Consider the following 14,743-nt stretch of genomic DNA (forward strand, 5'->3'; position numbering starts at 1 on the left):
TTACTGTTTCTTATAGACTTGGGTGCTGTACTGAACATGCTCAGGACTTGGTACCAAAATTAATTTTTCATTACATACGATGCCGATTTTATTTCCGAACAAGAAGTACGGAAAGAAATGCAAGCTTGTACGACCGCAAAACATACCCGTAAAATGTTCAAGGTGTCCAGTTAACCGACTGATAGGGTGAAGTGCTGATAAAATTAATGAATTTGAGCATGTTAGTATATAATTTAACTTAAGTAGTTACGCAGGAATTGCATTTGTATGACATACCGGTACGTAACATCATGTGGGTGCCTGCAGAGTTTTAATGTGCTGATATTACTCAGCATGTACACTAACGGTCGAACATGTGTTTTTTTAATGTTATAGCTGATAATTGCAACTGAGTTTGATTTTGTGGTGAATTAATGAAATAGCTCTATACACACATACCCGTTTGACATATTCGTTAAGACACTGACGAACCAATTTCAGAAGTAATGTCATTAAATCATTACTAAATGTAAAATATTTCCTATGAGTTTGTCACATATTACTTTCAAAACAAGGAACACTATAATCTTAATTTGCACGAAACACAGATCGCACATAAACACAGTCAACGGTCAGTAAAGAGAATGCACATTCCTGAAACGTACCAATAATAAACACACGGTTTTAAATAATTTATTTAAACAATAAATTCCGAATTAAATCACACGTTCAGGGACAGCTGATCCCTGGTTACCTACACCAGCGCCGCGTAGTGTATGAACATATCAAACAGCAGAAGTCGTCCATCGCCGTTTCGATCCTCTCGTCAAACTATGTACTTCCTGTCCTTGCACATTTGTAAGTGTTTATTCTTCGTTGTGGGATTCTTTGCTTATTTTTGTGGTTTTTGTATATCTGTACTGTTTATCTTTGCTTTTCGCGGGATTTGAGGACAACAAGATTGATGACTTATCTGTGCATTGAATTTTCTTGAAGAGAGAAAGTGTATCAGTGTATGTTTATTTTAAAGTGTGGCTTTTGGGTAAGAAAGAACTCTGAACTAAATAAGCACTATGGATAACGCCCGATTCATGGGCCGAATTCGCCGGGAACTTGCAGTAGCTAATTCTGTGCCTGGGATCTTCTATTGCTGCAAAAATGAGAAAATGGACGAGTTGGAAGCTAGTGAGTATCCCTGGCTCGTTATTTATCTCAGCAATTAAGTTGTAATAATCTTGTCGCAGAGTTATGGAGAACGAAGTGATGTGCAGAATACAAGTGAATCGATGATTGCTAAAACTACATGAGTCAACCTTTTTTGTCAAATTGAGGTAAACCGGGCGAGTTGGCCGTGCGCGTAGAGGCGCGCGGCTGTGAGCTTGCATCCGGGAGATAGTAGGTTCGAATCCCACTATCGGCAGCCCTGAAGATGGTTTTCCGTGGTATCCCATTTTCACACCAGGCAAATGCTGGGGCTGTACCTTAATTAAGGCCACGGCCGCTTCCTTCCAACTCCCAGGCCTTTCCTATCCCATCGTCGCCATAAGACCTATCTGTGTCGGTGCGACGTAAAGAAGAAAAAAAATTGAGGTAAGTATGTGGCTGCATTCCGTGAGGGTAGTTACACGTTTTGTGCAAATAGTTCATCTGTCACGTTGCTTTTTTTTATGCAATACAGTTTCCACAATTCAATGTTGAGAGCAGAAACAGCATGAGTCAGTTCCTACGCTCAACGCAGTGCGTGTTCTGAGCGCTGTAAAGCACGAATCTCTCAAGCACACGAGTTGCGCTCTGAAGGATCCCCCCACTATTTCTCTGAAGGATCTCCCCTCTTACTTTCAGTTGTAAGTTTACCGAGCTTTGTGTTCGACGAGTGACGTGCATTAGCTTTTTATGTTGTGGATAGTAAGTTTACAGAATTCTATGTTCAAAAAGTGACGTGCATCAGTTTTCTAGGTTGTGAATAAAACGTAGATATGTCAAGTAGCAGTGAAAGAAAGAGGAATTATGGGAACTAAGTGAAGAGAAGGAGAAGAAATCCTGAAGCACACAAAAAGAATGTTATTCGCACATCAAATTTAAAAGGTGAGCAGCATGTTAATTGGCGAGGTAAGGTTGTCAAAAAGGGAATTAATGGCCCAAACTGTAACTGTAGTATGAAGTGCTTTTCTAAGTTAACACTTGAAGAGCAAACACATAGGCCTACACTTACCGGTAATCACTTCAATGAATTTGCAACTCTAAATGAACAGACATGTATTACTCTCAAAATTTTAAAGTGATGCATGGTGTTACGGTGGTGAGGAGTAAGAAGGGAGCTCTCCTGGTTCCGGTGATACTACCACCCGAATGGAAATGAAATTGAATTGATTCGATAATATGATCGATCGATACAAATTTTCTAAACCTTTATTATCTTAAGCCAACAGCTGTGTTACACACACATTATATAATATGTTTCATTGAGAATCTTGTTCCTAACATGAATTCTATAGTTTGGCTTTGCTGTGTAAACAACAACAGTACTAGTATGGAAAGTACTAGTATGTCTCACGGCGATGCATAAGCGATTCATAGTTTGTGTTTCAAAGGTTGCCAATACAAATCTCGAAGATAACTGAGGTGTACCAATTCAGCACTAGGGAGCCCATGTATCACTAAAAGTTGCGAGTAATACATACAGCAGTCAATTGGAAAGAGGGACATAAGGAAATGTAGACCAACGAAGGATGATCCCAAAAGTAGGATCCGTTATATTATCATGAATGGATCCATTAAAATGCATTTTTGTAAGAAAGCATTCCTGTCATTTCACAGAATGACAGATGTACGGGATCGTCGTTTATGCACGTTATTGTTGGAAGGACCAAACGTAGTTGCTGGAGATGTATGTTAGAAAATACATCAACATATTGAATCGTTGCCTACGAGTTGTACACATTATGGTGGAAAGCAACTTCTGTATCTATATGCCAGATTAGACGTAAAAATGATGTATGCCATGTTCAACCGAAGCAAACCCAGGAGTTCCTGTAAAATATGTGTTTTATCTCCGCTATTTGAAGGAAATTTTAAAATTACATTTTGGAAGGCCGCAGGTTGACACATGTAGAGATGAGCTCAACCGATATTTCAGAATATCGGTGACGGGTGTATCTGTGACACAAAAATATGTGAGACTTTTTTGTGGAATTCAGTCACAGGAACACGAGCATACGATTATCGTAACGGGTCACGGCTAGAGATGAGCTTAAATGATATTTTAGGATATCTGTGACCGGCGTATCTGTGATACAAAAATATCTGACTTTTATGTGTGATTCAGTCACAGGAAGCACGAGCATATGATTATCGTCACGGTCACTCTTTGGTCACGGGCGACCAGTATTGAAATACTTCTAGTTGATATGATGACAAAGTCGGGTAGTATTTTTCGGAAGATTCGGGACATTAGAAGTGGGTAAAATAATATTCATTTTTGTACAGTAATTTGACGTTTTAATAATGCATAGGGAAAAGGTTGTTAACATGATGCACACTAAATTAATAAGCGGAATCTGATTACCCGTGTCGTGTCTCCGGGATACCAATACAGTACTTAATGTAGGTTTAAAAATAAAAAGACTAAAAATACTGTAATAAATTTACGAAATTAATATAAAGATTCCTCTCATGGCCTATACAGGGCTATTCAGCAAAGTTGTCCACGTCAAATAACTCTTGAACGGTTAAAGATATTGACATTTTGTTTTCAGTTTCAGTAGTGGTACCAAATGGCTAATAATCGGACTTAAATTAAGTACTGTGCTATGACGTTAATATTTTCTGGGATCATGGTACTAGCTTTGCCTTTTTTTAAATGGTACCACACTATTTTGTACACATAGCCTTTAATCTACAAACATTACAAATTCAGCACTGTGATTATTTTGAAAATCGGACAAGTACTCCTCAAAAAAACATGTATTCAAACATGCCTGATTTCCCAGCTGAGGACTATACTGTTCGATTCGCACTACATATGAAACATGAGCTAGGTATTGACATATAGAGTTTCTAGACAGGTATTCTCTCTACTGTGCTCATAAATACACTATGATAAAATGTATGATTTAACACCTTTAATATCGCCGTACGTAACTGGTAAGTGAAAAACTGATATAGACATTGAGCTGCAGTAGATAACATAGCCCTGTGAGCTTGATCCAAGTACACAACATAAACAATATTTTGTCACAGATACTTCCCTGACAGTGTATCTGATGTATTGGTGACAGAAAAATATCGGTGACAAAGTAACAGGCTGTGATTTATCAACCATCTCTAGACTTGTATTAAATGTGAAGAACTGGCTGTGAAAATAAAATCACCATCATTATCAGAATCCGTGAAACGTACTGTGGTCGCTGAATTAATGGTACATAAAAGTCCAAAACGAAAGTAATGGAGGGCAGTCTAACGAAGTTAGGTGATGCAGGAAATATTTCATTAGGAAATGAAAGGAAGTAGATGAATATTGTTACTTGGATAGTAAAATAACTAACAATGGCAGGAGGAGGACATAAAATGCAGACCAGCACAAACAAAGGTCTTTTTAAGAAAATAAATTTGCCCACTTCAAACATTGATATAGGAGTTAAAAAAGACGTTTTTGAAGACTTTCATCTGGAGCGTGACATTGTATGGAAGTGAAACATGGACGGTAACTAGCTCAGAAAGAAAGATAATAGAAGCCTTTGAAATGTGGTGTTACAGAAGAATGCTGAAGGTGAGACGGATAGATCAAATCACGAATGAAGAGATGCTGAATCAAATTGGTGAGAGGAGATCGATTTGGCTAAATTTGACAAGAGAGAGAATGATGGGACACATCTTAAGACACCCAGGACTTGTGCAGTTGGTTTTTGAAGGAAGTGTAGGTGGTAAGAACAGTAGGGGTACACCAAGGTATGAATATGACAATCAAATTAGAGCAGATTTAAGATGCAGCAGTTATGTAGCAATGAAAGGGTTAGCACATGGTAGGGTGGCATGGAGAGCTGCATCAAACCAGTGTATGGACTGATGAATCAAACAACACGTCAGTAATAAACAGTAAAATTCAAGATCCAATGCCATTTAAAAGATTAATATGAGAGATAGACTTCGTATATAACTATGCAACGCATTTTTACTTTATACACATAAGGACAAGCTGTCCATATTACAGCATAGAACAAAATTTGTTCCATTAGATAACCCGAAAGTGAATTGAAGTATACACCCCTCACAGTAGCTCAGCTTTGTCAGAGACTCTTGTATGGCCTATGAGTAAACCTGAAACTGTTTTGCATAATTTTGAGGACCGATGACCTAGATGTTAGATCTCTTTAAACAAGCATCATTATGTGAATCTTGACCTTACTGTCATTTAGTCCCCTACTCTAATCCTCTGATCTGTTTTCTAGAAGTTTAGCCACCCATTGTATCACACTTTTATCTTTTCCTTTGATTGTCATCAGAAGGTGCAGCTATAGGTTTCAAGATCTGGACTAAATCTTCTGTATTCCTTTTCAAACACATGTTTATCACTTTTCCTCATTAGTTACTCTCATGTTCATACAAAACAGAACACCTTGAGAGCCTAGAGATAGGAAGTTCATATTCACAGGACATGTTCGTTAGTATGTTCTGCAGAAACCATTAGCATTTCAGTCACCTAGGTTCAGCATGTGTCCTGTTGCTTAGTAGGCACTGGGTCCTCCATGGGCACTGGTAACTTTTTCCATGCGCGGTGGCATCAGGGCGTATAAGGCGCAAATGGCGTCCTGGGGTATAGCCATCTGTGCTGCATTCATTGGTTCCACATTTAATCTTTGGTTGTCGGCATTGGGTCACAACGCCGCATCTGTCGTTTCACCATATCCCACACATTTTCGATTGGCGACAAGTCCTGTGATCGGGCGGGGCAGGGCAACAGGCCTACATCCTGTGACAACAAGAAGGCACCTGTTCATGCAGCAACATGTGGTCGCGCATTGTTCTGCTGAAATATGGCGTCTGGTGTGTCATGCAGAAATGGTATGGCTACGGGTCGTAGTATGTCATTCACATAGGTCAAACTGGTCGCAGTGCCCTGGACATGCACCAACTGTGATTTGTGGTTGTATCCAATAGCACCCCACGCCATATGGCCTTAAGTTATTTTGACAGTGATACACCGCATATTGGTACTGTCACCTGTGTTGTTGTACAATGAAATTTGATATGTCTCACTACTTTCACACAGCAAGCTTGCTGAATGCCATTAACAGGAGAAATATATTCGAAAAAATTCTCCAATTTCTTTGCATTAGTTGCAATTTCTACTTCTTCAACATAAAGGGTACAGATAAGGTCTGCTCTGCTGACAACTTTGTGAAAATGTGTAGCATTACAGACATTAAATTCAGCATCTACCTGTATGTTGTGTTTTCACACATGTTATTTCTGAACTGCTCTGACTCCATCATCAGGCCCTTTCTCATGGTATGACTGAGAAGTTCCAAGATGCATGTCTAGCAGTTGAAGCAAGCACTGTCGTGCTATACCAGTTCTTAAAATGGGCAGCTGCACCATCACTCCATATGTTGATGCTGTAAACAGAGTGAACACTCTTCATAAAATCAGACATACTGGCATCATTAAAAACCACCACTTCTATTGATGAATGCCTGCTGCAATCTGATATTACAGCATAAGATTGGTGCTGAAACTTTCCAGCTACAGCTTCCCTGTAATATAAAACTGCTGTATACAGAATGCCTCATATCTTTTGGGTCAACGGAAAACCATTTTCAGGGCTGCCGATAGTGGGATTCGAACCTACTATCTCCCGGTTGCAAGCTCACAGCCGCGCGCCTCTACGCGCACGGCCAACTCGCCCGGTCATGTTATCCTTAGCCGCCTTCTTTGCTAGATTCAATTTCCTAGTAAGTTCCTTCAATTTCTCCTTACTTCTACAGCCATTTCTAACTATTTCTTTCCAGTCTGCACCTCCTTCTTAGTCTCTTTATTTCTTTGTTATAATAAGGTAGGTCTTTACCATTCCTTACCACCTTTAAAGGTACAAACCTGTTTTCACATTCCTGAACAATTGCTTTAAACCCATCCCCGAGTCTGTTTACATTTTTGTTTACCGTTTTCCACAGATCATAGTTACTTTTTAGAAACTGCCTCATGCCTGCTTTATCAGCCATATGGTACTGCCTAATAGTCCTACTTTTAAGACCTTACTTTCTATCACATTTATTTTTAACTACGACAAAAACAGCTTCATGATCACTAATACCATCTATTACTTTGTTTTCTCTATAGAGCTCATCTGGTGTTACCAGCATCACATCCAGGATATTTTCCCCTCTAGTTGGTTCCATCACTTTCTGAATCAGCTGTCCTTCCCATATTAACTTATTTGCCATTTTTGGTCATGCTTCCTGTCGTTCGCATTTCCTTCCCAGTTGACATCTGGCAAAATCAGATCTCCCGCTACAATCACATTCTTTTCCATGCCATAGCTTATCAAATAATTCTGAATCCGTGTCAGCGCTACCCTTTCCCCGTCTGTACACTCCAAAGATATCAAGTTGCCTATTATCTTTAGAAATGAGCCTTACACCTAGAATTTCATGTTTGTCATCTTTAACTTTTTCGTAGCTTACAAATTCTTCTTTCACCAGAATGGATACTCCCCCTCTCAACATTCCTATCCTATCTCTACGATACACTCTCCAGTTCCGTGAGAAAATTTCTGCATCCATTATATCATTTCTCAGCCATGATTCAACTCCTATTACAATCATCATCATCATTATCATTTCCCTTTATCCAGCTGTAGCCGGGTAGGGGCAAATATGGTTCCTCTCCACTTTCTTCGGTCTTTCCACCACTCCTCCTCTAACACTGTGTCCCAGTCCAGGTTTCTTTCTATAATGCTGCGTTGGATGGTATCCTTCCATCTCAATCGTGGTCGTCCACGGCCTCTCCTTCCTTGGATTTGCATTTCCATCACCCTTTTTGGCATTCTTTCGTCGCTCATTCGCTTTATGTGCCCAAACCATCTTAGTCGGCTCTTCTCCATTCTATCATTCATTTTTTCCACTCCAATTTCTTCCCGGATTTTCTCATTCCTTATTTTGTCTCGTCTACTCTTCTGTATCATACTCCTCAAGAATTTCATTTCGGCTGCCTTTATTCGACTCTCATCCTTCTTTGTCACAAGTTTCTGCTCCGTAAGTTGTTATGGGTACGTAATACATCTTGTACATAGTATCCTTTGCTTCCATTGGCACATCTTTGTCCCATAACATATTTCTTACACTATGATAGAAACAACTTCCAGCTTGAATTCTTTTACTAATTTCAGCATCCAGTCGAGCATTCTCCATTAATTCACTCCCCAGGTATTTAAACGTTTCCACTACTTCCAGGGGCTTGTCTGCAAGTCTAATCTGACCTTTCCCTTCTTTCTCCCCTCTAGTCATAACAAGAGTTTTACTCTTTTCTACACTTATTTTCAATCCACATTCTTCAATCTTCCCATTCACCACATTCAACTGTTCTTGAACCTTCCTGTCGTCTTCTCCCCAAATCACAATATCATCTGCAAATAACATCATGTTCATTTCTCTTCCTGCATATGCTGCTTTTGCTGTTCTCATGATGTCATCCATTACTATTGTAAACAGGATTGGTGATAGAATACTTCCCTGTCTCAGCCCACTAGTTATTTTGAACCAACTTGTCCTGCCAACTTGTGTTTGCACGCAACTGCAACATTCCTTATACAATGCCATGATCATTTTTATTAATCCCTGTCCAATTCCTTTTTGCACCAGACTGTCCCAAACTTTCGTCCTAGGGACACTGTCATATGCCTTTTCAATATCAATGAATGTCATCACCATATCATTCCCGTACTCCCAATGCTTTTCCATTAGTTGTCTCATAATGAAAATGGGCTCTATTGTTGACCTTCCACTTCTGAAACCAAACTGATTTTCCTGTATCTGCTTCTCAACCCTCAACCTTATTCTACTTTCCAGTATCCTTTCCATTATCTTAGCAACATGGGATATTAGAGTAATTCCCCTGTAGTTCTTCAAAACTTTCTTATCACCTTTCTTGAAAATTGGGATGATTATTCCTTTTTGCCAATCCTCAGGGACCTCCTTATTCTCCCAGACATTCCTCAGAACCCGATATGTCCACTGCAGGCCTACAGCTCCAGCTGCCTTTATCATCTTCACTGAAATTTCATCTATTCCAGCAGTTTTTCCATTCTTCATCTTTCTTACTGCCATTTCAATTTCATTCATTGTAATTTCTTTATCCATTTCTTCGTCAACTAATTGCCTTTCCTGGTCGTCCATTGAATGACTGTCATCCGTTCTTGTGTTCAGCAGCTTCTGAAAATACTCTCTCCATCTATTTCTTATTTCTTCTGGCTTTGTTAAAATTATGCCACCTTCATCCTTCACAAATCTGGTGTTTACTTGATCTCTCTTTTTGTTTCTTAAGATACCATACAGTAATTTCTTGCTGCCCTGCATATCATCTCTCAATTTCTGTGTGAATAAGGCCCAGCTTTTCCTCTTTTCTTCCTCCACTACTTTCTTGGCCAAATTCTTTGCCTCCACATATTTTCTTCTACTTTCTTCAGTCTTAGATGTTTTCCATGCTTTCCATGCCATTTTCTTTTCCTTCACTTTAATCTTTACCCTATCATTCCACCAGTGTGTTTCTTTGTCCTTCACATTTCCTGATGTTCTACCACACACCTTTTCTGCACATCCAACCAGTGCTTCCTTAAATCTTTTCCATTCCTCTTCAACATTCCCCATCTCTGTCCTGGGTACCAAGGGTATTATTTGCCTTTGAAATTCTTCTTGTATGCTTTTCTCCTTCAACTTCCATACTTTAATTATTTTCTCTCTTCTTAATTGGGGTTTTTCAATCTTTCCAACTTTCAATTTTCCTATCACAACTCTATGATCTCCACCAAAGGCCTCTTCAGGCATGGCTGTTACTTCTACAAGGTTCTTCCGGTGTTCTTTCTCTATGATTATATAATCAATCATGGTCTTTGTTCGTCTGTCTCCCCAGCCATACCTTGTAATCTTCTGACTGTTCTTCTTCCTAAACCAGGTGTTTCCAACAATCATTTGATTCCTCATGCAAAAATCGCCTTCTGGATTTACATTTCCATATCCAAAAGGCCCTACAACATCTTCCTTTCCTTGTCTTTCTATTCCAACTTGTGCATTTAGATCTCCCATCAATAGTACTTCCTTATCTTCTATCTGTCTCTCCACTTCCTCTAAGAAGTCCTCTAGATGTTCATCTATGCAACCAGTTTGTGGGGCATACAACTGAAATAGATCTTTCACGCCATTTTCAAACTGGAGTCTCATCATCATCCTATCGCTGACGTACTTTGTATATTCCAGATATTCTTGGATTTCTCTTCTAAGTATGATGGCCACTCCATTTTTTGCTTCAGGTCCTCCGCTGTAATACAGCCTGTATCCTTCTCTCAGAGGGATCTCCCCTGTACCCCTCTTCTTGGTCTCGCACAGTCCAAGTATGGCTATATATTTTTCTATCATGAAGTCAACCAGTTCTTCTGTCTTTCCCGTCAGTGTCAGTACATTAACTGTAGGGACCCTCTTCGGAGGCAGCCCTACCCAGGGAGTGGCGCCCCTGCCTATGTGAGTCCCAGAGCACACTGACCCGGTGTGTAACATCTGGTATGGGTCCCAGCTCAGGGTTACGAGTGAAGACCTCAACGGCATCTACGGCGGAGAAGGTGGACTTCGGTACGGCGGAGATGGCGGAAGGGGCATACCCGTAGCATCTGTACTCCAGAGGAGCGGCTACGAAAGGCGTCTGTCTCCATGTTAGGGGCGGCCTAATTTTGAACCTGGCAGTAGGTATAAAATGCCTTTGGGTGTGGCGAGCCCATCGTAACAATAGCCTATATGGACAAAGCAGATATGGTGCCTCCTATTACAATATCTGGTGAATATATATCTATAAAATTACTTAATTCTATTCCTTTCTTTACAATACTTGTACAGTTCAACACTATCACTTTTATGTCATTCCTGCTTGATTTCCAGTTCCTTGTTCCTTTATCACCGCTCCCTAGGCCACCCCGTTTCCCTGAATGTACCTTCCTATTACCCTTCCAAACAAATTTCCTAACTTATATGTACCACTGCGGTTTAAGTGAAGGCCGTCTGATCGCAGATCCCATCTCCTACCCACCCATTAGGATCTAGAAACGTCACTCCCAGTTTCTCACATATCCATTCCATAGTCTCATTGAAATCCCCAATCACCCTCCAGTCAGTATCCCTCCAGCACAGTATTCCACATATAACAATCTCCGCTTCCTTAAACTTCCCTGTGCTGCATTTACCAGATCCCACACGTCTCCATCTATGTTGGTACCAACGTGAAACACTACCACCTTCTCCTTTCCCTCCTCCTTCTCTTTTACTTTCCTCAACATCTGCTTCAACCTAATTCCTGGATAACACTCTTCCGTGGTTCCCTTTCCTCCACACACTTTCCCCACATGTCTAACGATGGAATCCCCCATGACCAGAGCCTCAACCCTACCCACCTCATTTGATCCTCTCCCCTCCTGGTCAGCCCTATCTTTCCTGATATCTGCAGAAGCTACTTCCTCCTCTCTTTTTCTTTCCCATGACCCTGTTCCACCTGTCTTTTCCTAACCTATACTCTACATTTCCCTTTCCTACCTTTTCCCTTCCTCCTACTTCCACACATCTCAGCAACAGTTCCCTGTTCCTCGTCTTCCCTCTGTTGTTCTACCTGTAGCGACACCTGTCCTGAATTCTGATCCTCAATAGTGCCCTTAGCCTGCAATCTCCTTCCCCTTAGAACATTAGACCACCTGTCTTCTACAACTCTCCCCTTTTCTTCCCCTCCCTCTTGTACACCTATTGTAACCTGTACATTGTTTGAAGGAGGCCTGTCTTCTATGAGAATCCTAATTATCTCCCTCAAACTATCCAACTCCTCCCTCATATCCCTGAATGCCTCGCCACACCCACCTGCACTGCTTAGCCATTCTTTATGGAAAAAATGAAAAGGAAAAATAAAATAACTTATGTTAAAAAAATTAATGGAGGGATATATTGTCTGGGATAGTACTCAAAGATCGACAATAAGGTACCGGTAATTAATATACGACTACACTACAATACTACTTAGTCATACTCTATTTTTATCTTACAACACCCTAACAAGATAAAACTGCTGTTAATTACTGAATACCGAAAGGAATACACAAGAATTACACAATTCTAAACTATCCTATCCTACTTGCAACAGAATTTTAGCAAGAGAGTTTCTACGGATACCTCTACTATACTACACAAATATTTTACAATAATAAAATAAGCACGCTAAATTCTAATAAGATACTACTCGTATACTACTGTACAGTACACTACAATAATTTTAAACTATGTTCAGACGTATCCTAATTACAGTACTGGTACCGTATTTCACTACTAAGAACGAACAGAAATGAAAATTGCAAGTTTGAAATTTGCAAGAACTACTGTACTCAAAGATTACCAGTTTTGTAACTCCTTTCCTTTCCGAAAGACGTTATAACTGTGTTTCTTCATTTTCTCAGCTTGGCACCCAAGTTTACTTCTTGCAGTCATCATATCCCACATTACCTGTTCCAATTAGACTCCATTCCACTGATTTACCATAACCCATGCATGTCCCTCTGAGTCAGAGTTACTGACCTTAAAAGTATTTCTCTCTAAAACAGAATCCTGCTTACTCTTACAAACATTGCAGGAACCTACCATACAGTCTGCATTGCTTATATCACAAACCATGCCCCTTACAAGATTTTTGCACAGAGGTTGTATCAGTTGCTTCATGGCTACATATCTTTAAAATGAAGTTTAAATTTTCACAATTAAGGGCAGCAACAAACTTAATGTCTTCGAGTTCCATACAGTTTAACTTCTTCTAGACGAAGACTGCAAAAGAATGACAGTCCCACTTTGTTGGAACCATGTTCTCCTTCAGAGTAAATAAAAGCACAACACATGAATATGAGCATGAATTTTCCAATATTGAAAACGATATGGAAATTCTAAACATAAATTCTAAGGTCCCTTTGCTCAATATCTTCGAGGAATTCTGTATCAAAGTTGACCAATTTGCCAACCTAAATTTTTATCTCAATGAAATAACAGAAATAGCAACATCCTTTTCGTTGGTGCCATTTCCCTCTTAAAGAATGTTTATTAAAAGAAAGTTAATAAACAGAAATAAAAACACACAACTAAGACTGCACAGGACACCCCCCCTCCTATCCCAGCCCCTTCTCAAGCCCTCCCCTCTGCTCCACCCCCTTTCCCCTCCGCTGCCACTAAGGCCAGCCCCTGTCGTACAAGAGGCAGTACACAGTACGCTCCCGACAAAGAAGTAAGCGATCAACTAGAGACAACAGAAAAGTAAGTAAAATACACTTACATTATATTTCACTATACATATTGTAGACATCCTCTAACAGAAAATTCTTCCCTTTAGATGATCTGACACAGCTATCACAAATTTCCAGCAGATCACAAATTATGAAGCAAGGAACACTTTCACCATATTACTCCAAAACATGGGGCATTAAAACTAAGGCAGCCTTACCTTGAGCAGTGCTCAAACTATATGATGATTTCAACTCAATTTATTTGTTCCACCAAAATTGGCATTTAAAAAATACAGTATCTACCTGCTTTAACCCTGACAGTAACATGTCTATAAATATCGCTTTAGTTACACCACACGTTTCGAAGACGTGTCACTCAAAGCCTATTATTTAAAGTTACATTAAAGTTACCAGATGGAATGAACAAGGAATAGAGATGGTGGAGGGGATAACTCTCCCCTCCTTAAGAGGAATAGATGGCATTCATTCGCACAACACGTCAGAAAAACGTATGGTGTTACTGTCAGGGTTAATATAGAAATCATAAAAGTGTGTTAATAAAACTTGAAGACCAGTGATACTTCATAAAACGAACTTTAAAAAAAATGTTGGTGCAATATAAAGCCACTAGCAAAAACAAATCCAACTGTTTATCTATAAATTAATGTATGTTTGGATTTATATAATATTATAATCATCATTTCCCATTATCCAGCTGTAGGCAGTTAGGGGCAAATATGGTTCCTCTCCACTTTCTTTGGTCTTTCCACCACTCCTCCTCCTACACTCTGTCCCAGTCCCAGTCTAATACTGCGTTGGGTTGTGTCCTTCCATCTCATTCGTGGTCATCTGCGGCCTCTCCTTCCTTGCATTTACATTTCCATCACCTTTTTTGGCATTCTTTCGTCACTCATTCGCTTAGTGTGTCCAAACCATCTTAATCGGCTCTTCTCTATTCTATCATTAATTCTTTCCACTCCAATTTCTTCCCAGATTTTATAATTCCTTACTTTGTCTCTTCTGCATTATACTCCTCAAGAACTTCATTTCGGCTGCCAGTATTCGACTCTCATCCTTCGTTGTCATTGTCCAAGTTTCTGTTCTGTAAGTTGTTATGGGTATGTAATACATCTCGTACATAGTTTCCTTTGCTTCCATTGGCACATCATTGGCCCATAACATGTTTCTTACACTATGATAGAAACAGCTTCCAGCTTGAATCCTCTTGCTAATTTCAGCATCCAGTCAAGCATTCTCCATTAA

At 39.7% G+C, this 14,743-nt stretch overlaps 1 protein-coding gene across 4 annotated transcripts in view; it reads left to right on the plus strand.

The window, feature by feature from the left end:
* The first annotated feature begins 913 nt into the window (after window positions 1-913).
* LOC136862872 (ubiquitin-conjugating enzyme E2 T) overlaps window positions 914-14,743 on the plus strand; it is a 267,498-nt gene continuing 253,668 nt past the window's right edge. For all 4 annotated transcript variants that reach the window (XM_067139140.2, XM_067139139.2, XM_067139141.2 and 1 more), the window contains exon 1: window positions 914-1,164. In XM_067139140.2, coding sequence (XP_066995241.1) covers window positions 1,053-1,164 — 112 coding nt within the window. In that variant the 5' untranslated portion in view covers window positions 914-1,052. The remainder of the gene's footprint in view (window positions 1,165-14,743) is intronic.

This window comes from Anabrus simplex, chromosome 2 (assembly GCF_040414725.1).
Source record: "Anabrus simplex isolate iqAnaSimp1 chromosome 2, ASM4041472v1, whole genome shotgun sequence".
Taxonomy (NCBI): Eukaryota; Metazoa; Arthropoda; class Insecta; order Orthoptera; family Tettigoniidae; genus Anabrus; species Anabrus simplex.